General features: G+C 41.9%; 1 protein-coding gene across 1 annotated transcript in view; it reads left to right on the top strand.

The window, feature by feature from the left end:
- Positions 1-23,514, top strand: part of LOC136144153 (ATP-binding cassette sub-family C member 4-like) — a 156,855-nt gene that overhangs the window by 6,766 nt on the left and 126,575 nt on the right. The window contains 5 exon segments of the mRNA XM_065901811.1: positions 9,892-10,116; positions 14,656-14,745; positions 15,786-15,949; positions 17,109-17,234; positions 18,579-18,828. Of these exon segments, the coding sequence (XP_065757883.1) occupies positions 9,892-10,116; positions 14,656-14,745; positions 15,786-15,949; positions 17,109-17,234; positions 18,579-18,828 (855 nt within the window).

The raw sequence follows: 23,514 nt of genomic DNA, 5'->3' as shown, positions 1-23,514 counted from the left end.
ACCTGGGGACACAGTGCCAACAGCCCCGTGTTCTGGCTGAGCCTGCTGGAGGCCCGCTGCAGAACCCCCTGGGTGGCTCGTGCTCTCCGTGGTCCCTTAGCGCTGCCTTAGGGACACGGGCGGGCTGTGAGTGTGTGAAAGCAGGAGGGATGGAAGATGCAGTTGCTGTGAAAGGGGTGTTTTAGGTGGAGAAGGTGGTGAGTTATCCTCAGTCCATTGTGTTGGGGATGAGGTGAGTGGGCCAGGTGGTTCACAGATGGGCAGCGTGGCTCTTGTTTAAAGGCTGTGCTGTACTGAAGGGCACTGCGGGCAGTGGGCAGCTGGGCAGGTGAAGTCCGCCCCACACAACTGGAGATACGGAGAGTCTGTCAGCTCCCAGGGGACTGGGTGGTCCTGGGGGATGGAGTTGTCACTGATGTCAGAAGAGGAATGGCCATTGTGCCAGAGGGTGGACAGATATGTGGGGCAGAGTGCCACCTTAGAGAGGGCTCTGACCACCTAGATGCTGCAGTGCCTTGTGAAGGGCAGGGGGTGGGAGAGGGAGCAGGAGCCTGTCAGGCTGTCCCAGCCCTTCTTTGTCCCGTGTGCAACTGTCCCAGTGATGGTATTTCTACGTAGTCACAGTAAGTCTCTGTATGAAATACACAGGTGGCAAGCTGGTGTGGCCTGTTTCTGCAGGATTTCCTGACCTCACACAGCAGAGCTCTCATGAATTCTGCTTATCAGGAAACCCTGGGGCCTCGGTGTGTGCCTGTGACTCATGCCAGATGCCTGGTTGGGTGAGTGACCTCAGGGTTTAATGTTGGATCATATCCTGGAGCAGGTCTTTCTCTGCTGTCCCTGGCTCTCTAGTTTCTCTTTGGTACCAGATGCTAAAGAATCTTAAAGTCAAGGAGGCAAAGCAGAGCCCATGTGGCTGGGTTTGAACTGAGTTGCTGGTTTTTCTTGCTGTCCTGGGCTGTTAACCCCTTGAGTGGGGTCACTAAGCCTTGGATGGATCTCATTTTAATGAGTCCTGGGTCTTGGCTGTGGCAGCTCATGGGAGAAGCAGACATAGAGGGAGAGGCCACAGGATCTGGGGTTCTTCCTGAGACAGAATCCTCCCCACAGTGGTGCTGGGAGTGTTGATTTCAAAGTTTTCCTCTTGGGGATCCAGGAAGGCCAGGCCTGGGGTTGCATAAGTTGCAACTGGTAGAGTCCTGGACCCCTTCATGGGGTTGGTCGCTGGGTGTTCATGGCAGAGAAGTGGGCAGTAGAGGAAGTAAAAGTAGGGGCTCATCTGTGTGGTAGTACTACTAGTACCAGTAGCAGTACTAGTTAGTTAAATAATTGATCTTCTGAAGCAGCTTCCCATGTTGTGATCAATCTATACTGCTTGTTGTTCTTTATATTTTAGATGGTGGAAGATCTAAACTCAGCCCAGGATTTTCTAAAACACAAACATGTTTCCTTTGAATCTCCAGCCCTCTTTTAACCCCTCAGGTGCACAGAGCGCCCTGTGCATCCTCCATGATCCCAAGCAGTGTGCTCTTACCACCCACAGCACAAGCGGGGCATCACAGGTACTCCTGGCGGCACCAGTGGGAAAAAGCAGGGTGCCGCCAGTCCAGAGTGAGGCTTTTAGGGTTTTAGGATTTTGAGATGTGAAAACCTCTGTCCTATGAGAAGGGCTTCCCTGATAGCTCAGCTGGTAAGGAATCTGCCTGCAATGAGGGAGACCTGGGTTTGATCCCGGGGTTGGAAAGATCCCCTGGACAAGGGAAAGGCTACCCGCTCCAGTATTCTTGCCTGGAGAATTCCATGGGCTGTCCTGTGAGAACTGAGGTGTATCTCTACCTCTCAGAGAAACAAGTACCAGACTAAGGAGTACTTGCTGGTCACCCCTAATTAGAACAGAGCAGCCGGAGAGTTCCCAGCACGCCTGGCCCCTGTGTGCACCTCCATGGGTACTGGGGGTGGGGAGGACAGGTCTCTGCCTGCCCAGGGCCCTCAGGGTGGAGAGGGGGAGCCTGAAGCCTCTGCCTGGGCCTGAGTCACAGAGACCACCTCCCAGGTCATCAGGGCTTCTCTCTGAGAGGTGAGGTCTCCACTGCTGGTGTGTGAGTGGGGTGACCTCAGAGAGCCAGAGTGGGTTCACCCAGTCCCTTCCCCTGAGAGGGGAGGTGTGGCCGGGAGCTATGTCCTCTTCCCAGGACCCTTAGATGTGGCCCAGCCTTGTCCAATCACTTGGCCTTTGTCTGAGGCCACTTTTGCTGGTGGTCTCTGGTCCAGGTGGAGGCTGGGAAGCACATATTTGTGTAAATCTTCACTCTGGAGCTCAGCTGATGGGCAAGAAGTAAACAGAATCCTCTGCGTCCTACAGTGGGCTCTGTGCCTGGACTCAGGGCTGGTTCCCCAGGAGTGGTCTTTGCATTTATTCCCATCCTTTTCTTCCATGTGTCCCTCACTTTGCTCAACCCAGGAGGCTGAGGAGTGGCAGCTGGTGGCAGAGATACTGTGGGCTGAGAGCAACCACTGAGGGCCACACAGCAGGGGAGAGGAGGAGTGGGCACTGAGCCAAGCAGAAGGGGACCTGCAGAGCAGACCTGCCTTGTGCGCCCTGCTGGTTCCTGAGAGCGTCGCGTTAGCCATTAGGTGTTAGTAATATCCACAGTGATGACCTTGAGTTATAAATGAGGGTTTTATATCCACCTTCTTTTCTTTTTCTAAGCATATGTAAGTTTTTAATGTAAAATTAAAGGAACTTTTAAAATTGAAGTATGATTGGCTTACAATGTAATATTAGTTTCTGGTGTATATCATTAGTGGTTTAATATTTTATACAGTACATGATAAGTTCAGTTACCAACTGTCACCATGCAAAGTTATTCCAATACTATTGAATATATTTCCTATGTTGTATGTCATAATCCTGTGATTTATTTATTTTTTACAATTTTATATATTAATTTTTTGTCCCCATCCCCTTTTACTTATTTTATAATTTGGAGTTTGTACTTCTTAAGTTCCTTCACCTGTTTCACTTGTTCCCTCCACCACCTCAATCCATTTTCTTTATGTAGTCAGGGAAGTAGAAGACTCTTTTTAAAAGATTGCATTCATAATGGTTAAACATTTTAGGAATCTGCTTAGAAGTGAAAGTTTAATTATAGTCTAGAAAATTTGGCTTTACATATGACTTTTCTCAAGAGTTTTTGTTCCACTGTGATTGCCTGTGAGCAACAATGAGTTTTCCAAGCCCTTTGTAAAACCAGGCTTTGCCATTAAGAATAGAGTAAATCTCTTACCAGGACTTCTAATAATAAAAGTGATGAAAAACTCTTCCTTTATGTTGGCTTCATAGCACTCTGAGCTGTTGTAGCTCATTTGGTTGTCCCAGTTGTCGCCCTAAGTCAGCTTCAATAATTGCCATAATGAGCAGTCTTGATTCATCTGAAACTCACCCTCACTTCCCAAAATTATTTTAAAGCAGTTCCAAGGCATCATATCATTTTTATCCATAAATATTTTAGTATGTATCTTTAAAAGATGTGACATCTCTTCCCACTAAATGTATTTAGCATAAACATAATTATTATTATGCATAAATATTAACTTAATATCACCAGTATCTAGCCCATGCTCCCAGTTGTCTTTTCCCCTCTTCTGTTGGAAGCAGTGTTAAATAAGGTACATTTGGCTGATATAGGTTATACAGATTGCTTTTCTGTTCCCCTCCACCCTGTGTCTCTAGGTTGTTTGTCCTGTAGAGGTTCCCACAGCCTGGATTTGGCTGTTTGCTTCTCCCCGTGTGTCAGTTAACATGTTTCTGTGGCACCTTCGTTGATGTTTAGGTCTAGAAGTTTGATTTAACTCACTTGGATTTTTTTCACCCCTTTTGTCTATGTAGGAGGTAGGGTTGTATACCTCCCTTATGAGGTACATAACATCTTTTGTGTGTGTGTATGTGTGTGTGTGTGTGTGATGTTAGGAGCTATTCATGATCCTTGCTCAAAGTCCAATAATTCATTAAGGGTTGCAAAATGGGGATATTGTAAGCTCTTTGGTTAACCCTGAATTAGGTACTTATAGGAAGAGTAGGGGAAAGTAGTTTTTTGGTTTTTTTTTTTCACTTTTTAAACCTGTTTTCAAAATGATGAGTTGGTTCTCCTCTGGAACTACTGAGTTTTTGCTGTTGTTTGTTTGGTTTGGTTTTGTGAATGTCAGTTTGAGCTCATGGATTTTAGCATTTCTGATCTGCTTCAGTCCATTTCATTTGTTGTGCTTGTGCCAACTTTGGCCATCTTTGGGCAGTGGGAGTCTATTCAGGTTGGGTCCTAAGTCTTTTGCACATACTCTAGAAGTCTTTGTTAGTTTTTTTTGTTGTTTTGTTTTTTTGGTTTCTGGTGTGACAGGGTGTTTCTAACTCATTTTGTACAGCATTTGCTCCAGCCCTGGAATCATCCATTTCTCCAAGCAGCCCCGGCTTATTTTAATGTGAAATGGTATTTAAAGACTAAAGTCTGAGTGCTAGAGGTGCTTATTGCTCTTGGTTTTTGTTTCTTAGCTTTTTCATTGGACAAAGAATACATTTTTTAAGGTAAACAAATATGTTTATATGGGTGTTTCCAACCCAAGTCAGATGAAGAGCTTGTGTTTATACTTCATCCTATTGCTCTTACATCTGTATCTCTTTTCTCCCATCACCTATTCTTTGTCCCATGTCTAAGCCCAATTCTCAATGATATCAACATGATTTTTCATTTGTTTTACCTTATAATGTGACTATTGAAAGCAATTTAAGATTTTATTTTTTTTTTACAGTTCATTTTGTCTTTTTTTTTTTTTAATTTTTTTTAATTTTTCAGTGGGTTTTGTCATACATTGATATGAATCAGCCATAGAGTTAACACGTATTCCCCATCCCGGTCCCCCATCCCACCTCCCTCTTCAGGTGGGTGTATCACACAGAGAATGTGCTTTCAAATTATTTTGTTTAAAACTACTTTTGATAGTTCTTTTTTGTATGGTTCTGCCAACCAACAAGATGGATATATATTTAGGTACTTTTGCTTAATTTTACTCTAAAGTTTTAGAAAATGCTTTTTAAAAAAATTAATTGTTTTATAATTATAATTCTGTATAATGTTTTCATGATTCCAAAATCAAGAAAAGTCTATTTTTAAAGAAGGCTGATATCCTTGTTAGCTCTATTCTAATTCTCCTTCTCCTTTTAGAGGTAACTTTCCAGGTTAATTTTGATTCCTCTTTTTATTAATATTTTTAAATGTCTTTTATGAACATTTTATTTTTCCTACTGTGCAGAATGAAAAATTTTGATTTTGTCACTGTAATCTCTGGACTTGGGTTTATAAAGATTTTTCTAGAAACATGAAATATGCCATGGGACTCTGGCTAAAACTCTTTGTGATCCTTGTAACTCCTTCAGAGCAGGTCGGTAATCATTCCAGGCTCAGATGCCGTAACAGTGCAAGAATAGAGGTTAGCAGATGCCTACATGGGGTTAGTTTCTGCATCCAGAATCTACAGGAAGAGGAATCTTCAGGCTCCACCCTAATCAGTTGAATCTAAATCAGTTTTTGGAGGCTGGGCCTCAGGCGTCAGAGTGCACTTATCCCTTCCCAGGTGATGCTAAGGTGCAGTCAGGATGAAGACCACGGTGTAAAAGATGAGCGAAGGCTAGGATATCTAGAATCCTAAGACTATGATTTCCCCAGATTCACTGCTTTTCCTCCTTATCTCTGGACTTTTCTCAACTCTATGTTTTGTCACCTTTCTCCCAGTTCTAAAGATTAAATGCCTACTCAATTTTTCCTATAAGCTTACACTTTTCTGCTTGAATGTTTCACTCAAGCATTTTTCTTTGATAGCTTGTTTCTATTTTTGTGAGATTTTTTTTTTCTTCCATGAAAGAGATATGGGGAAGCTGGGTAAGAAATGTTTCAAGTACATTAACATGGTGGAGTAATTCTACCCACTACAGGAGTTCTAGCATCTAACCTAGCCATGCAAGAAGTTACCCTAAGAAGCAAGAGGTGGAATCCAATGTCAGGTGCTTTCAGGATGCTGAATACCAAAGACTCTGTCAAGAAATGTCTAACTAGAGCTTCCCTGGCAGTCCAGTGGTTAAGACTCCATGCCCCCAATACAGATGCCTTGGTATTTGATCCCTGGTCAGGGAACTAAGATTCTGCATGCCCCATGGCGTGGCCAAAAAAATTCTGCCTCAGAGACTCAGACTCTCAGAGAATCCTAAATAATGGATGTTGTAATATTAAATTAGGCTTTTTTAAAGATCCTTTATGATCTCAGAGTTATGAAGAACTCTTGTGAAAAAATAAGAACTGTATTCTCAATTGGTTTGTGGAAATAATATACATGTGGTCATAGATTGATGTCAAAGAGGAAGAGTTTAAGGGGGCAGTGTTTGACCTTGTTCTTGCTTATCCAGAATGTTTTAATCTGGTTAGTTTCATTGTTCATAATGAATAGTTTCTCAGTTGTTTTATTTCTTATCAGTTGAAGGTGAGAACCGGGAATGTACAGATGAGGGAATTCCTTGGTGGTGTCTGCCCACACTAGTGTACACATGTAGGGGCAGCTTCCGGGAATGGCTGCCACCAGGTCTGTGTCCTCAGGGTGAGTCAGAGCCACTCCTTGCCTCTCTGAGACTCTCCAAGGCAAGCAGCGTCTTCTGAAATTGGACCTTTCCTGGGGATTCATGCCACCATTTCATTTGGAGTTAAAACTTGGAACAGAACATTGAGCATATGCAGGATAATCTTCTGGTAGCTGGAAAATCTTTCACCTGGTTTGCCTCAGCCAGTTTTACCAAATGCCAGAAATGGAAACACTCACAGATTACAAATGCTGCTGCCAGCTGTCCTGTTAAATGACTTCATCTCTAACCTTTCCTTGTATGTGGAGGGCATGGATTTACTTGGTCTACCTTTGATGGCCTCAGTCACTTCTCCCCTGTGTGTTCTGGAAGCTTTGAAGAATCATATTTAATATGTGTATTCTTATTCTCTTTATGGGCTTTGGGGTTTTGTTTTCACAGTTTTGTGCTATTCTCTATTTTGTTTTCTATTTTTTTGAGAGAAATTACTAGAAAATTGTTCTTTACTTGCTGTTATTTTTCATGTAGAATATAGTATCAATTTTCTATTTTCAATAGTTGCAACTTACGCCAGAATGGAAATTCCTTGGACGTTATACTTTTCATTACTTCTCTGAATTGCCAAGACTGCTCCTTGCTGGAGGCAAAGTTGTGCATGTGTGCACAGTCAGTCAGTTGTGTCTGATTATTTGTGACCCCATGGACTATAGCTGGCCAGGCTCCTCTGTCCATGGGATTCTCCAGGCAGGCAAGAATCCTGGAGTGGATTGTCATTTCCTCCTCCAGAAGATCTTCCCAACTTAGGGATCAAACCTGCATCTCCTGTGTCTCCTGCATTGAGATGGATTCCTTACCATTGAGCCATCAGAGGAAGTCCAAAAATAGTGCTTAAGAGTAACAAATGACTCTCCCCTCAAATTACATCAGATAAAAGTGACAGTTCATGTTTGAAAACCTTTATTTTTTTGAAAACTTATATTCCAAATAAAGAATAATCATTATCAAGGGAAAAAAAAGAATTGACAGATGAGTGGAATCTTCCACTCATGCCATGAACTGGCATTATACCTTATTGAGGCTGTTGATTCAACTGTTTTTTTCTTCTTCTTCTTCTTTTTTTTTTTTTAGTATTTATGTATTTAGCTGTGTCAGGTCTTAGTTGCAGCATGTGCGATCTAGTTCCCCAACCAGGGAATGAACCCAGTTCCCCTGCATTGTGACTGTGGAGTCTTAGCCACTGGGCCATCAGGGAAGTCCCTCAGCTGGGTTATCAAGTAGGGTTTCTCAGTGAAAAAATCCAGATATGTTCAGGCTGTAGTGACCTGCCTTTATTTACACTCTTTTTTGCTGGATTTGTTGCATTTATCCATATTCTCTTTGGTGAGTACCATTACTCTTGTTTCTCCTGTAATTACAAGGACGTTAGGCTCATATGGAGAGCTGAGTAACAGGAAACAGTGATTCCCAAAGAGAATCACAAATTTCATGGAAGTCTGGGATGGCAGATATCACTGCTGGGCTTCTGGTGGTTTGTGGCTGCAGCACTGGACTGCCCTTGTCGGCACCTGGGCTGGGACTGCCCACATGTACAGTTTGACCTTCTTGCTTCTCTGTGTGGGCCTCCACATTTCCATCTCAGGAAACTCTATAAACAATGTGCTTAACGATCCACTGTATGCCAATCCACTCTTCAATGAGCTCTCTTATGCCTCTTGGGATGGATGACAAGACATGGTGGAAATGTATCAGAACATTTTACTCAGGTCTGATCATCTTACTTATACTTCTTCAACTAAATAGTGTTCCCTTTATCCTCTATGGTAGATGAAAATTTCCATGACTTCATGGAAGGAGTAGCAGTTGGTACAGCGTGTAAACATGTGTGTGTGTGCATGCATGTGTGCATGTGTGTAGAACAAGACAGGAATGCTGAGGTTTAATGAGACGCCCATATGAGGGACTGAGCCATCTTTTGGTAAATATCCTGATCAGACACTGGTTGGCTGAGCAGAAAATGGCTAGTTTTTTTGGTGTTTGGTGTTATGTGTTCTCCTTCTCTTTCTCTTGTGTGTGGGTTCCTCCACTTCAGACAGACAGAAGAAGTTATCAAAGCAAACCTGTCAGTTGCTTCCCCTGTCTGTGTTAGTAATGCAGGATTGCCAAAGAGGAAAAGCTCTGTTCCTGAAAGATTTCCAAAATTTTGGCATTTTGTCTTTTGAGAAGTCTGTGGAGGAAATGATGTTAAGGGCCAAGGTGTTTACTTTTGGTGACTTGGATTCATTGAGTGGTTTTCCTTGATGGTGGAGAAGGAAAGGGACCTGGGAAGAAGGGAACCTTCAAGGAGTGACTAGAGAGAGGAAGTAGGTTGTGGGGTAGAGTGGCTGTTTGTAAGGGTAGGTAGGTGTTGCTGTTTCTTTGCCTTTTTCTTTGGAAAAGAAGCTTGCTTTCCCTAAGTCTTACTCAGGGTGGAAACCTCAGTGCAGCCTGAGTCAATTGGTTTAGCCTTGGGGAAGAGGTGATTTGGAACATTTCTTCCAAACCACCAACTGCAGTGGATGGTGGATGCAGGACAATGGAAGACACGATTTTTTAGCTTGGCCTCCACCACGTATAATTTTTTACTCCAAGGAACATTCCAACTTCTAGAAGGTAGAGACATAGTGAGACAGTGCTCCCGGGAGCTGAGAGCCTGCAGAGCTGCCAAGCCCGGTTTCTTTGTGGTACTCTAACTGAAGCTGGTTTCCATTCCCTTGATCTACAGACATGTGGAATTTGGAGTGGAAAAGAGTGGGTGTGTTTGTGCCAAGGTCTCAGTTCATAAAGATTCATGAAGAAGGTGATGAAAGTGTGTCTCCCATATGTGAACCAGGTTGACTTTCTATTGGGCTGGGACATTAAGAATACAGGGGACAGGGGCAGGCTGCCAGCAGGCTTGTTCATATGGAAGCAGATTTCTTCCTCTTCTTCTGCCACCTTTTCCCTTATTCATCTTAAGGCTCAGTTGCTATTGAGCCTGGTTGTAACATTTACTGAGCATCCACAGTGTACTAAGCACAATGTACTAAGGCTTTGCTATCTTTGAATGTAAAATTTTGCTGTAAGGTTAAGACTGTTGCCTGCTTATCTTATAGGAGATAGAGGATCTACATATTTTTCTTTTAAATAAGCCACCAATGTAGCATTTTCTAATGCTAAAAGTAAATCTTGTGTTAAGAAAAATTGACATTTCTAATTAAGGTATTTTTTTTTTCTTTTCTTTTCTTTTCTTTTAGGAAGGCACCAGAGTAGTGCAACCCATATTTTTGGGGAAAATGGTTAGTTATGTTGAAAACTACGATCCCAATGATTCTGCCGCTTTGCACGAAGCCTATGGCTATGCAGCAGGGCTGAGCGCCTGCGTGTTCGTGTGGGCCGTTCTGCACCACTTGTACTTCTATCATATTCAGCATGTGGGGATGAGGCTGAGAGTAGCCGTGTGCCATATGATCTACCGCAAGGTGAGTGTCACTTGGTTCCACAGTGTGCACCTCCCTTGAGGGATCAGAAACCTTTAGGGAAAGTTCTAAAAATTTTATAACTGTAATCATTTACACCTTCATAGAGAAGCTTGCTATTTGCATCAAGCTGAATTTGTTGTTGTTGAGGCAAACTTTAGCAATAAATAATGAAAATTTTCTTTGAGATCAAGTGAGGGCTGCCCTTGATAACTTTTAGCTATAGGCTGTTACATAATACTCACTAAATTTGTAGTATTAAATTAATATTAAATTATAATTTACAGCGCAACAATGGAGAAGCAGACATAGAGAATAAACTTGTGGACATGGAGAGAGGGGAGACGAGGGTGAGATGTATGGAAAGAGTAACATGGAAACTTACATTACCATATGTAAAATAGATAGTCAACAGGAATTTGCTGTGTGGCTCAGGAAACTCAAACAGGGGCTCTGTATCAACCTAAAGGGTAGGATGGGGAGGGAGATGGGAGGGAGTTTCAAAAGGGAGGGGATATATGTCTACCTATGGCTGATTCATATTGAGGTTTGACATAAAACAGCAAAATTCTGTAAAGCAACTATCCTTCAATAAAAAATAAATTAATTAAAAAATTAATACGAAATTATATTTTAAAAATATTAAAGTACTATTCAAAAATAAGTATCAAAGGTATCAAGTTGATTTTCAATGTCTTCATGCCTAAATCCTATGGTGCTATTTAAAGAAAAATTTTGTTGCTCATTAAAAGCTTAATTTACATCAAATATTTATTTAAAAGTGAACTTCAGAGATTGGATCTATAAATCTCTGACTAGAAGCAGAGGATGTATTTGAGAAAGGGAATAACTATGATTTTAAATGACACATCTAGTTATATTCAATGTAATCATGTTAATTAGAGAAAAATGTAAAGAGAATTCATGACAAATATAGCCTCACTATATTCTATAGATGTGATTGCTATTAATGGTATTAAAGAAATTAGTAGGATATTTGAAATAAAACTTGAAATTATATACAGTTTTATCCATTCCCTTGTGGCTCAACTGGTAAAGAACCCACCTGCAATGTAGGACACCTGGGTTCGATCCCTGGTTTGGGAAGATCCCTTGGAGAAGGGAAAGGCTACCTACTCCAGTATTCTGGCCTGGAGAAGTTCATTGACTATATAGGCCATGGGGTCACAAAGAGTTGGACATGACTGAGCGACTTTCACTCAGAGAGAATTTATTGCTCTTCACTTAAGCTTTTATAATACAATATTTCCTCTTATCTTTACTATGCATCATAGCACTTTTAATAAGAACTGATTTAATGTGTTCAGTGATTTTGTATTGAGGAATGCCATGAAATTATTCCATAGTTTGCCCTGGTCTAAACTAGTAAAAGGTGGGAGGAGAAGGGGATGACAGAGGATGAGATGATTGAATGGCATCACTGATTTGATGGACATGAGCTTGAGCAAGTTCCAGGAGTTGGTGATGGCCAGGGAAGCCTGGCATGCTGCAGTACATGGGGTTGCAAAAAGTTGGACACAACTGAGCAACTGAACTGAACTGAAACTAATATAAGAGGAATAAGGATTTTAGGTATCTCAGATATATCAGCGTCAGGAGCTGAAGGGCTCTGTATAAACTTGATCTTGGATACCTCTTTACCTTAGACTGTTTACTTTAAAAAAAAAAAAAATCCTTATTTGACTGTATTGTAACCTTGAAAATTTCCAAGAGAGTAGATCTTAAGTGTTGTCACTACACATGTAAAATAGGATAACTATATTAGATAGTGGATACTTTAAGTGGTTTTACTATAGTAGTCATTTCCCAGTGTGTATTTGTATCAAAGTATCTTTTGGTACTTAAACATATATAATTTTTATTAGTAAAATCCTCATTGAAAGATAAAACCAAACCGTTTAAATTGAAAATATTGCTTCTTTTATCTAGTTGCTATTTCCCTAGAGCTTCTGTTTCTTTGGAATACTTCTATCAGCAGAAAGTGAGATGTTGTCTCATCTTTCCTTGAGCAGAGTCTTGTACATCCCAGGACTGTGTGAACCTGGAGACCTGGCATCTCACGGTCTTATTTGGCAGCAGCATCTGAATTGGTTTCCTTCTAGGTGGTGAGGAAATTGCTGTGGTGCCTGCACACTCCAGTCAGTCTTCATTGTCTTCATTGTCATTTATCATCATCTTTGTTATTCTGTTGCATCTTCAACCATTTTGAACATGGATACTCAGATTTCCCTACAAATTGGCTAAATGTTTGTCATTTCTGATCATGCTTAACTCTCAAGTGAGTGATAGTCAATCAGTCGTGTCTGACTCTGTGAGCCCATAGACTGCAGCCTGCCAGGCTCCTCTGTCCATGGAATTCTCCAAACAAGAATAGTGGGGTGGGTTGCCATTTCCTTCTCCATAACTCTCATAATAATTATGAAATTTTACCAGAACTGCATTACGAAAACCTTTAGTTAGGTGTGAGCTGATGGTTTAGTCAAAGCTCACTCTTTGCTGCACAGGTGAGCAATTGTCCACCTGTTTTTCTTCCTCTTCCCTCTAACACTTTGAAATCTTGCCTTTTGCAAATGTGATCTGACCTGGCACATTGGCTTATGTGAATGTAAACATCTCCCAAGAAGTTCCTTTGCTGGCTTGATTTTACCTAAAAGTTTATCCCTATATGAAGTCAGGGATTGTGGAAATTACACCGTCGACATAACCTGAAATTCCAGAAACCTGGGAAAGACAAATTTCCTCATGCACAGCCTTGCATCTAGAGTCCTGCTGTTATAGAAACAAGACACTACTTCTTTGCAGGTCACAGGTGGGCTGATTCCTTAGGGCAAAGCTGGTGCTGCCGAGCAGCTCTGAAAGGCCCCTCTGAACGTCTGTGGTTCATGCTCAGGCCCCACCTCCTGATCCCTGGTCCTGGGCAAGAATCAGATTGGGTGTTAGAAATGGGATGACTGCTAAGCTTGTAGTTGTAACTTGTCTACATCGTGGATTCCAGGCTGGGTCATGTCTCCAGGAGATCTCTAAGGCTGCATGTCTTCCACTCCTAAAATGGCCCATTCAGCATTTTCATCTTCTTTTCAGCTGAATCTTGAATGATCTTGTGAGAGGTATCGTGTATAAAAATGACTTGCCATTTAGTTATTAATACATTGCCACAGATTTGGTAAAGTTACTTTTGGCTTTTGATCATTGATTTTTTTATTGTGGTAAAGTATACACAACATAAAGTTTACCACTTTCATTTGTTTTAACTGCAGCATTTGGTGACATTAAGTACATTCACATTGTTCTGTGGCTATCACCATTATTCATCCCTGGAACTTTTTCCCAAACTAAACCTCCATAATCATTAAACACTAACTCCGCAGCCCCTCTCCCCTCATCCAGCACCATTCTACTTCTGTCTATGAATTTGGCTTCTTTAGTACCTCATGTAAGTGGACTAGTACACTGTTTGTCATTTTGTGTCTAGCTTATGTTCTGTAACATGATATCTTTAAGGTTCCTCCATGCTGTGGCAGGTGTCCGAATTTAATTCATTTTTAAGGCTGAACAATATTCCATTATAGGTCTATAGAACATTTTGTGTGTTCGCTCATCTGTCAATGGACAGTTGTTTCCACCTTTTAACTATGGTGAACATTGCTGCTGTGAATATGAGTGTACAAATTATCTGTTCAAGTTTGTATTTTTAGTTTTTTTGAGTATATCCTTAGTAGTTTAATTGCTGTATTGTATGCTAATTTCATGTTTAATTTTTTTAGGAACTTCCATATTCTCTTCCATTGTGGTTATATCATTTTACATTCTCACTTGATCATTGGTTTTCTTCTTTAACTTGTTTATACAAACTATAAACAGAGTTTATAAAAACATTTTTATAAACTATGACAAATCAGTGTCTCTAGTTGGTGGTCTGTTAAAGCAACTCCTGGTGTCTTTTCAGGTTCCTCAGATCTCTAGGGCATTTTTCTTACCAAATAAAGTGATTGTGCAACACGGGTTGTGTTTTTGTTAAGTCAGCAGACTGATGTTAAGACCACAGTTTCCTCACAGGAACAATGTTTTGAACATTATACTTGCTCATTTTGGAATGAACAAACTAAGCCCAAAGTGTTTAAATATTTTCACCCACAGAATTAATGATTGAGCCCAGATTTAGATAGTCCAAGTCTCCAAATTTCTTTCCTTAAGGCAGCCTCTCTATGCTCATCTAATTTGGCTTAAAATTGTTTCATTGTCTCTTAAGTGCAAACCTACACCCTTTACCCTTGTGAAACAGGCCGGGGGGATTTTGCTTCTTCCTCCTGCTCCTCCCTTTGCCGTCCTTGAAGGCAGGGCTGCCACCACACTGAGGAGTTAACGGCTGAATGAGGGTCCCTAGAGCCCCGCTGTCAGGGGTCATCCTCCACCTGCTGACACCACTCAGGACCCCAGAACACATGCTCCATTGTGTTATGTTCTGAGATGACTTGGTATCACCTTAGGAATCCGGATCTCTGTCTCCCTCTCTCATTTCAGGCCCTTCACCTGAGTAGCTTGGCCATGGGGAAGACCACCACAGGCCAGATAGTCAACCTGCTGTCCAACGATGTGAGCAGGTTTGACCAGGTAAGCTGCCCCTGAGGGATTCTTTCCATTTCCTATCCTTCTCACTGAGTTCAACTTATTGGGGCGCCAGGATTTGGTGTGGGCCAGGATTCCATTGATGATGTAAGACGAAGGTTCTATTTATTGAACTTTCATTTCTCTGTGTACGGTTCAGATGTAATTTTATGTATTGTTCTGTAAATGAGAGTTTTGTTTTTCTAATAATAAATAGGCAGCAGTGTTCTTGCCCAGCTTGGTTAGTGTCCCTGGGGTCCTCCTGGAGTGGCCCTTCTTGGCACGTGGTGTAGGTGTTGCTAGACTGTCTTCCTCTTCCTCTGGATGATGAAGACCTGGTGGGCAGGGATTGGTCTTTCTCCTGAGCCCTGTTCAGTGCCTGCTGCATAGGGAGCCAGCGAGGAATATGCCAAGTGGGTGGCCCCCAGCCAGACACAACCTACCCTCTGTTGTCTCCCCAGTCTTTTTTCCACTGACCTTATGAATAGATCACATGACCCAGGGTGTTGTAGCTGTTGGTTAGATCTGTGTTCCACTAGACACTTCTCTTTCAAGTATTCATTCATCAAACCTGAAGTAAGACCCCTACTCAGTTTTGGGGATGAACAAAGCTTAGTTTCTGCCCTATAGAAGACACAGCCTATCAGGGAGGTAAATACAAAAGTAATTACTGGAGAGAGTGGTAGGTACCATAATATAGGGTTTCTGGGAGGCTGGGGAGTCCCAGGGGAGATGGGGACTAAACTCTGGGACTAGAAGCATTTGAGAAAACCCTGAGCTCATCCGTGGTGTAGACAAAATCAACATCTTCCTTCAGTGCTATTGGTCGGGTTTTCTCTGGACATACCTTAGATTGGCCATGTGTTGCCCTTGAACAGTGTCATCTGGAGTTAATGCTTGGGTTTCTGCTTCAGCAGGTTTTAAAACTCACTGAGATTATTGCTGTTTAGGTTCCTGTCTGTTTCTTCAGAGCAAATTGTTTCTATACTGTGTCCCTGGTTTTGTTTTTATACCATCCCAAGATGGCTTTGACTTTCTCTCTTAAGGTAACGATGCTCTTGCACTATCTGTGGGTGGGGCCACTGCAGGCTATCGCAGTGACCACCCTGCTCTGGATGGAAATAGGAATGTCGTGTCTTGCTGGGATGGCGGTTCTCATTATGCTTCTGCTTTTGCAAAGCTGCTTCGGGAAGTTGTTTTCATCACTTCGGTAAGAGAAACACTGGTTTTAAAAATTGATAATATGTAAATGGTAATATCCACAGCCTTCTTGATGCTTTTGTTAAAAAACAAGACAGATGCCTTCTCTGGTCGCATTGTGTGGGTTATAGACCCTATAGGCTTAGCTAGTTGAGTCTCCAGCCTTAAACTGAAAGAAGTCCTGAAACAGGAACAGTGAAGGCATTCACTGTCTCCTCTTGGCACCATATCTAAGTAAGTAAAATGTCCTTCATCAGAATTCACCCATATCCAAGTTATTTAAGTATTGTTAATAGTACTAATCTTAAAGGCCTATTTTTTGCTGTATATATTTTTTGTTATGCTTGCGTTGGAGCCTTTTCATGTATTATGTTCATGTTTCCATTAAGTTATAAGCACCCCAAGGGCCAGGCTGATCTTCCTTATATCTTTATGAAGCCCCACACTTACAGCAGCACATGTGATAGAAAAGTGTCTGATGGTGAAGAGCCTTCTGCTGCTCAGTTAGACCTGAAGCAGGTCCCAGAGGGTTGGAGGTGGGTGGTTGTCAGGTGATGGGGATGTTGTTCTATTTGACGCTCACTGAGCTCTTGTGTGTGTTGTGTGTGTGCAGGTCTGTGCTTGGTGTCTTTCTGTATTTGAAATTTCCTTTCCTGTCTTTGCCATGGAGAGATGCTCCTTATCCTTCGAGGCCCTGTTCCAGTGCTACCAGGTCTCTGAAGCTCTTCTTATTCTCCTTTCCTGGTGGAATTAACAGCCCCATCTTTTCTGCTCCCCAGAACTTCACTCCTATTTTATTATAGCACAGTCACTGTCTTCCTGGTAGATTCAGGTGCCTTTCTGCCTTCCCTACCTGCCTGTGACCTCTTTGAGCAAACAGTTTGTATATGACTCATTTCAGGCCTTCCTTAGTCGATACTTCATGTTCTCCAAGTTTCTTCTTGAAATGGGCTGAATGGTTGACTTCCTAATTGAAGCCTTTTCCTCCATTTGTATTTTGAGTAGGAACTGCCTGTGTTCTAAGTGCAAAACGGCTGTAGAGAATCATTTGATTCCTAGCCACCACCACCCCCAAACCACCCCACCCCTACTCTGTGTCCAGTACCACTGCTGAAAAGAAAAGTTGGGCTGTGGTCACTGAGGCTCATCTCTCATGTCTGTCTCCTTAGGAGTAAGACCGCAGCTCTCACAGATGACAGGATCAGTACCATGAGTGAAGTCATAACTGGCATCAGAACAATAAAAATGAATGCTTGGGAAAAGTCATTTATAGACCTTATTACCAGATTGAGAAGGTAAGCTTGTATATATAGATGTCACCCCTTATTTTCATGCTTTATTTCCTATTCTACTGAATGCTTTACATGTCTTACCAAATAAGTATTTAAGTTCACCTTCACATTAAGGTGAACTTAAATACTTACTATTCACTCCATCCCCCACATGTTGCAGGAGGGTTCAGTAGAATAGTGGAGATATCAATTAACCTGTTCTTCCATTTACCATCTTCTCAAAGGAAATATATATATATATATATATATATATATATATAAATGAAATTCTAAGTAGTTCTAGTAAGCAATGCTTTTAAGATAGTTAGTATTTGAGACAATGACATACAAAATAAAATTGTAATTTATGTTGATGGGGCACAAATGAGATTATACAGATTGGATGTACCTGTACCGAACTATATGAATCACTATTCTTTGCCATTGTCATGCTTAGTTGCTTGGTCATGTCCAACTCTTTGTGATCCCATGGACTGTAGCCCATCAGGCTCCTCTGTCCATGAGATTTCCCAGGCAGGAATACTAGAGTGGATTGTCATTTCCTCCCCCATGGGATCTTCTTGGGGAATGAACTTGAGTCTCTTGCATTGCGGGCAGATACTTTACCATCAGGAAAGCTCATGAATCACTATTATTCATTTTAAATGGAGCTATGAAAATACTGTTCCTTTTGTTTTGCTTCATGTTTGTAGAATGTTTTTCCATCTTTTATTTAAATATCTGATGAGCATTTCTCTGACCCCACCTGATCACCTCTCACTTTTCACCTTTGTGGGGGTCCCTCTCTCTGCTGGAAATACACTCATCTTCCTACTTCTCTGGCCTCCTCCAAGTGTGACTGACTCCAGCTCATCTTCAGGGTCCATGTATGTGTCATCTGCCTTGACTCCACTGCTCCAAGTTACTTATCCCAGCTCTGGGCTCCCATGGGGGCTGTGCTGACCGTCTCTGTCTATTGTCTCCCAATTGTGTGGTTGCTAATTCTCTTTCCCCACAAGTTCATGAGTGCCTGTAGGGGACAGGCTGCGTCTTTCTGTGAAGAGCCTGGCACAGGACCTGTAATTATGAATGTTTGTTGGATGAATGTTCAAACCCAGTCAGATTGACCCAAGAAGTTTGAAAGTATGACATTAAGCCTCCCCTTACTTGAAAGAGTGAAGTGGTGATGCAGTGTGTGGTCCTGGTGTCAGGCAGAGCCCCAGGTGTACACTGTGTAGTGTCTCCATGATGTGAGGAATGGTTTATCTTTATCTGTGTCGACTCCCTAGAAAGGGGGACTCACACAGGGCAACTGAATCCATGTCTTTGATGTTTCTTATAAAACCTATGTCCTACTCTCTTTTACAGACAGGAAATTTCCAAGATTCTGCGAAGTTCCTACCTTAGGGGCATGAATTTGACATCATTTTTCGCTGTGAGCAAAATCATGATTTTTGTCACCTTCATCACCAGTGAGCTCCTGGAAAACCTGGTCACAGCCCGCCAAGTATTTGTGGTGGTGACGCTGTTTGAGGTTCTGCGGTGTTCGAGTACCCTCTACTTCCCCATGGCCATCGAGAAGGTGTCAGAGGCCGTTGTCAGCATCTGAAGAATTAAGGTTTAGTGAAAAATAACTTTTTAAAGTTACAGGAGAATTTTACCTAAAAACCTCCTTTATGTGGGGTCACTGTGAGCCAGTTAGGTGAGGTTTAACTCTTTCAGTGCCAAGCTGGCAGTCTTTCCAAAATATATGTATTCCCTTCTTTTCTTAGGTAAAGTGTGTTAAAATTTCATAAGACCCATGCTCATTTAGGGCCGGTAGTATAAATAGCAGCAACACAGGCTCTTGACATGCAGTGATGGCTGCAGGATGATTAAAATGTCTAAAAGCAAGAGAAGCAAACAGATACCTCTGCTGTGCTGACTGGGATGACCAGGCAGTGACGGTGCACAGTCCTGGGGTGAGTGACTAGGATTCCTCTCTGGGTCGGGAGGGGAGGAACTTGCTGAGAAGTCCTGTTCCCTGGGCAGGAAGAGTGGCCTCAGATTCCCTTAGTTCTCTGTGTTTAAAAATGGATTCTTTACTCTACAAATGTTTTCTCATTGATTTCTGATCTCTGCATTTTTTTCCTGTGCTTATTTTACTTAATGTCTAAGCCTGTCTCTAGCTGCCCTTTTCCTTTCAAGCGTGTGATTCCCACCGTACCTATTGTCTCCTTTTTTAAACTAACTGTCCCTAAGTAGTCAGGGGTAAATAATTTTTATCACAAAGACAAGGGCCTAAAAAAAAAAAAAAAAAGACAAGGGCCTGTCACACAGTAGGTGCTAAAGTATTTCTGTTTAAAATGAAGATTAAATCAGCTCTGTGAAAATGAATGATTTATTATGACCTCATAGGCCCAAGAGGTCTCTATTTTTCTCTAAGTGAGGAAGGGGGACCCATGGTGTTGACACTGAATGACTCTAATAGGATTGCAAAAGATCTCAACTTCAAGGCACTAAGAGTCTTCAGTGATTTTTACATCCAGTCAAATGTGTCTCTGAGGTTATAATGTTCACAAAGCAACTTTAGGTTTTCCATTACCAGCCACTGGGAAGTCAGTCTCTTTGGCTGCAGTTCTGGCATTGATGCTTTCCTGCATAACCTGTTCTGGGTCTACACTTCATGGCTCTAATGGCCATTTAATTTCAGCTTTTTCATCAGACTGTGTCCTGGAGAAAAATCCAGCTAGCACTTCTGGCGCCTTTATAAGCTGATCATGTGTTGAATGGGATCCCATTTAATCCTTGAAAGACTGTGGCATCTGTCCCCCTCAGAGCTATTATTTGTGGAAAAGTGCTCAATAAATTTAATTCTTCACTTAGTGCATAATTTTCCTTTTCTTTCTTTTTTGTTTGAAATTGGGGAATTTCTATTCTAATATACACACATTGAGTATTGATGTCTTGGTTACATGCTTAAGCTGAAACTATATTTGATTCTTTCTAGACCAGATATATAACATATACATTACTCCCCAGGGTCCTTGGTCTTTTTAATCATTAGAAATTGATAATAGGCCAGACGAGAAATTTAAGCAAGGCTTTGTTGAGGTTTGTGCTGCAGCACAAAGTATGAAAACAAGAGACTGATGCCCCGTTGACTCTTTGAGAAGATTGGGCTGGTTCCTTAAATGGGGTGAGGATAGGGGAGGTTTGGTGGTTTGAACCACAGGGGTGACTTATGTGGTCTGCCTCCCGTCTTGTAGTTGCCATGTGCCAAGATCGTACATAGTTCCCTTCTTTGCTCACAGCAGCTCAGAAATGGCAGTTGGCTTGTGGTGTTTTTGTATCTTACTGTTCATGATTGCCTTTCCATGTGTGCAGGTATGTTTAGTCCCTACGATTTCTTTGTATTTTGTTGCTCAAGGAGACATTTGTCCAGATGCAAGCACTCCCATAAAGGGTCCCAGGTCCTGCCTGTCTCACCACCTTTTGCTTGGTGCTGTGTCAGCTTAGACTATGTAAGGCTGTAGCCATGCAGTCAGTGGTTGAACTTATTTGAACAACCGTGCAGTCTGTTCCTTCCTTTAGCTGATACCCTTGATGGGCTGACTGTGCAAGGCTCGGTTTTAGTTGGACGTGGGACTGTAAAGGTGCATGAATGATGTAGTGTCTCCCCTCTGTGTCACTTCATATTCCTCAGGGGATTCAGAGGTAGGGAGGGCAGTGCCAGCTGTGGATGTGCTGAGCTGGTTCCCAGTAGGGTTAGTATTGGAGATGGACCAGAAGGAAGGATGGGGTCAGTAATCAAGGTGCCCAGGCAAAGGCCACCTGGGGAGTGTAGACTTAGGTGCTGTGGGTCACTGGGGGTGTTAAGCTTGTGGACACTCAGAGATGCTGTAAGGAGATCAGAAGGCGGTTGTATTGGGTTGCAAAGAATATAATCATTGCAGCCAAAGATGGAGAAGCTCTATGCAGTCAGCAAAAACAAGACCGGGAGCTAACTGTGGCTCAGATCATGAACTCCTATTGCCAAATTCAGACTTAAATTGAAGTAGGGAAAACCACTGACCTAAATCAAATCCCTTACAATTATACAGTGGAAGTGAGAAATATATTTAAGGGAGTAAATCTGATAGAGTGCCTGCTGAACTAAGGACGGAGGTTCATGACATTTTACAGGAGACAGGGATCAAGACCATCCCCAAAGTCAGCTTTCTTATCTCTTCTTGCTATTCTTTGGAACTCTGCATTCAAGTGGGTATATCTTTCCTTTTCTCCTTAGCTTTCTGCTTCTCTTCTTTTCACAGCTATTTGTAAGGCCTCCTCAGACAACCATTTTGCTCTTTTACATTTCTTTTTCTTGGGAATGGTCTTGATCCCTGTCTCCTGTACAATGTCATGAACCTCCGTCCTTAGTTCAGCAGGCACTCTATCAGATCTACTCCCTTAAATAAATTTCTTACTTCCACTGTATAATTGTAAGGGATTTGATTTATGTTAGTGGTTTTCCCTACTTTCTTCAATTTAAGTCTGAATTTGGCAATAGGAGTTCATGCTCAGGGCTGGTGCACTTGGAAGACCCAGAGGGATTGGATGGAGAGGGAGGTGGGAGGGGGGATCGGGATGGGGAACATGTGTAAATCCATGGCTGATTCATGTCAATGTATGGCAAAAATCACTACAATATTGTAAAGTAATTAGCCTCCAACTAATAAAAATAAATGGAAAAAAAAAAGAAAGCTTTCCTCATTGATCAATGCAAAGAAATAGAGGAAAACAATAGAATGGGGAAGACTAGAGCTCTCTTCAAGAAAATTAGGGATACCAAGGGAACATTTAATGCAAAGATGGGTTCGATAAAGGACAGAAATGATATGGACCTAACAGAAGCAGAAGATATTAAGAAGAGGTGGCAAGAAAGAATACACAGAAGAACTGTACAAAAAAGATCATCATGACCCAGATAATCACAATGGTGTGATCACTCACCTAGAGCCAGACATCCTGGAATGTGAAGTCAAGTGGGCTTTAGGAAGCGTCACTATGAACAAAACTAGTGGAGGTGATGGAATTCCAGTTGATCTGTTTCAAATCCTAAAAGATGATGCGGTGAATGTGCTGCACTCAGTATGCCAGGAATATGCCAGTTTTCAGTTTGAAAAACTCAGCAGTGGCCACAGGACTGAAAAAGCTCAGGTTTCATTCCAATCCCAAACAAAGGCAATGCCAAAGGATGCTCAAACTACCACACAGTTACACTCATCTCACATGCTAGTAAAATAATGCCCAAAATTAAGCCAGGCTTTAGCAATACGTGAACTGTGAACTTCCAGATGTTCAAGCTGGTTTTAGAAAAGGCAGAGGAACCAGAGATCAAATTGCCAATATCCGCTGGATCATTGAAAAAGCAAGAGTTCCAGAAAAGACCTATTTCTGCTTTATTGACTATGTCAAAGCCTTTGACTGTGTGGATCACAATAAACTGTGGAACATTCTGAAAGAGATGGGAATACCAGACCACCTGACCTGCCTCTTGAGAAATCTGTATGCAGATCAGGAAGCAGTTAGAATTGGACATGGAACAGCAGACTGATTCCAAATAGGGATAGGAGTACATCAAGGCTGTATATTGTCATGTTGCTTATTTAACTTATATGCAGAGTACATCATGAGAAACGCTGGGCTGGAGGAAGCACAAACTGGAATCAAGATTGCCGGGAGAAATATCAATAACCTCAAATATGCAGATAACACCACCCTTATGGCAGAAAGTGAAGAAGAACTAAAGAGGCTTTTGATGAAATTGAAAGAGGAGAGTGAAAATGTTGGTTTAACGCTCAACATTCAGAAAACTAAGATCAATTAACTCAGATTGGGTCCCGTCACTTCATGGCAAATAGATAAGGGGAAAAAGTGGAAACCGTGGCTGACTTTATTTTTTGGGGGGACTCCAAAATCACTGCAGATGGTGACTACTGCCATGAAATTTAAAGACGCTTGCTCCTTGGAAGAAGTTATGACCAACCTAGACAGCATATTAAAAAGCAGAGACATTACTTTGTCAACAAAGGTCTGTCTAGTCAAGTCTATGGTTTTCACAGTAGTCATGTATGAATTTGAATGTGAGAGTTGGACTATAAAGAAAGTTGAGTGCCAAAGAATTGATGCTTTTAAACTGTGGTGTTGGAGAAGATTCTTGAGAGTCCCTTGGACTGCAAGGAGATTCCACCAGTCCATCATAAAGGAAATCAGTCCTGAATATTCTTTGGAAGGACTGATGTTTAAGCTGAAACTGCAATACTTTGGCTACCTGATGCAA

Source organism: Muntiacus reevesi, chromosome 11 (genome assembly GCF_963930625.1).
Source record: "Muntiacus reevesi chromosome 11, mMunRee1.1, whole genome shotgun sequence".
NCBI classification, from domain to species: domain Eukaryota; kingdom Metazoa; phylum Chordata; class Mammalia; order Artiodactyla; family Cervidae; genus Muntiacus; species Muntiacus reevesi.
The sequence above is the reverse complement of the archived record's forward strand: the minus strand, read 5'-3'. Positions and strand labels throughout refer to the sequence as shown.